We start from the raw sequence: 540 nt of genomic DNA, 5'->3' as shown, positions 1-540 counted from the left end.
CTTCTCGCTAGATAGTGCGCGAGCCGTCCGAGAATTAGCCACGCTCCGGACTCGGCCAAAAGCAACCGAGAGGAGGTGTAGTGTGGTGCTAGGGGGTGGGAGGGGAGGGAGGGAGGGAAAGCGAAGAGGAGGAGGAGGGGAGGCAAAAAAGAGAGAAACAACACCCAACAACTAGAGGGGGGTGGGGGGGAAGAAAGAAAAGAAACCCACCCATCCACCAAATTAAAAAAAAAAAAAAAATAGAAAGAAAAAAAAAATCCTGTGGCGCGCTGCCTGGTTCCCGGGAAGACTAGCCAGCACCAGGGGGTGGGGAGTGCGAGCTGAAAGCTGCTGGAGAGTGAGCAGCCCTAGCAGGGATGGACATGATGCTGTTGGTGCAGGGTGCTTGTTGCTCGAACCAGTGGCTGGCGGCGGTGCTCCTCAGCCTGTGCTGCCTGCTACCCTCCTGCCTCCCGGCTGGACAGAGTGTGGACTTCCCCTGGGCTGCTGTGGACAACATGATGGTCAGAAAAGGGGACACGGCGGTGCTTAGGTAGGAAG

The 540-nt window shown here is 57.0% G+C and overlaps 1 protein-coding gene across 1 annotated transcript in view; it reads left to right on the top strand.

The window, feature by feature from the left end:
- The first annotated feature begins 211 nt into the window (after window positions 1-211).
- The window catches only part of NEGR1 (neuronal growth regulator 1), a 914,829-nt gene continuing 914,500 nt past the window's right edge, over window positions 212-540 (top strand). Inside the window, exon 1 of the mRNA XM_007182922.3 lies at window positions 212-532. Within this exon, the coding sequence (XP_007182984.1) occupies window positions 357-532 (176 nt within the window). The 5' untranslated portion in view covers window positions 212-356. The remainder of the gene's footprint in view (window positions 533-540) is intronic.

This window comes from Balaenoptera acutorostrata, chromosome 1 (genome assembly GCF_949987535.1).
Source record: "Balaenoptera acutorostrata chromosome 1, mBalAcu1.1, whole genome shotgun sequence".
Taxonomy (NCBI): Eukaryota; Metazoa; Chordata; class Mammalia; order Artiodactyla; family Balaenopteridae; genus Balaenoptera; species Balaenoptera acutorostrata.
This window is presented reverse-complemented; position numbering and strand designations above follow the sequence as displayed.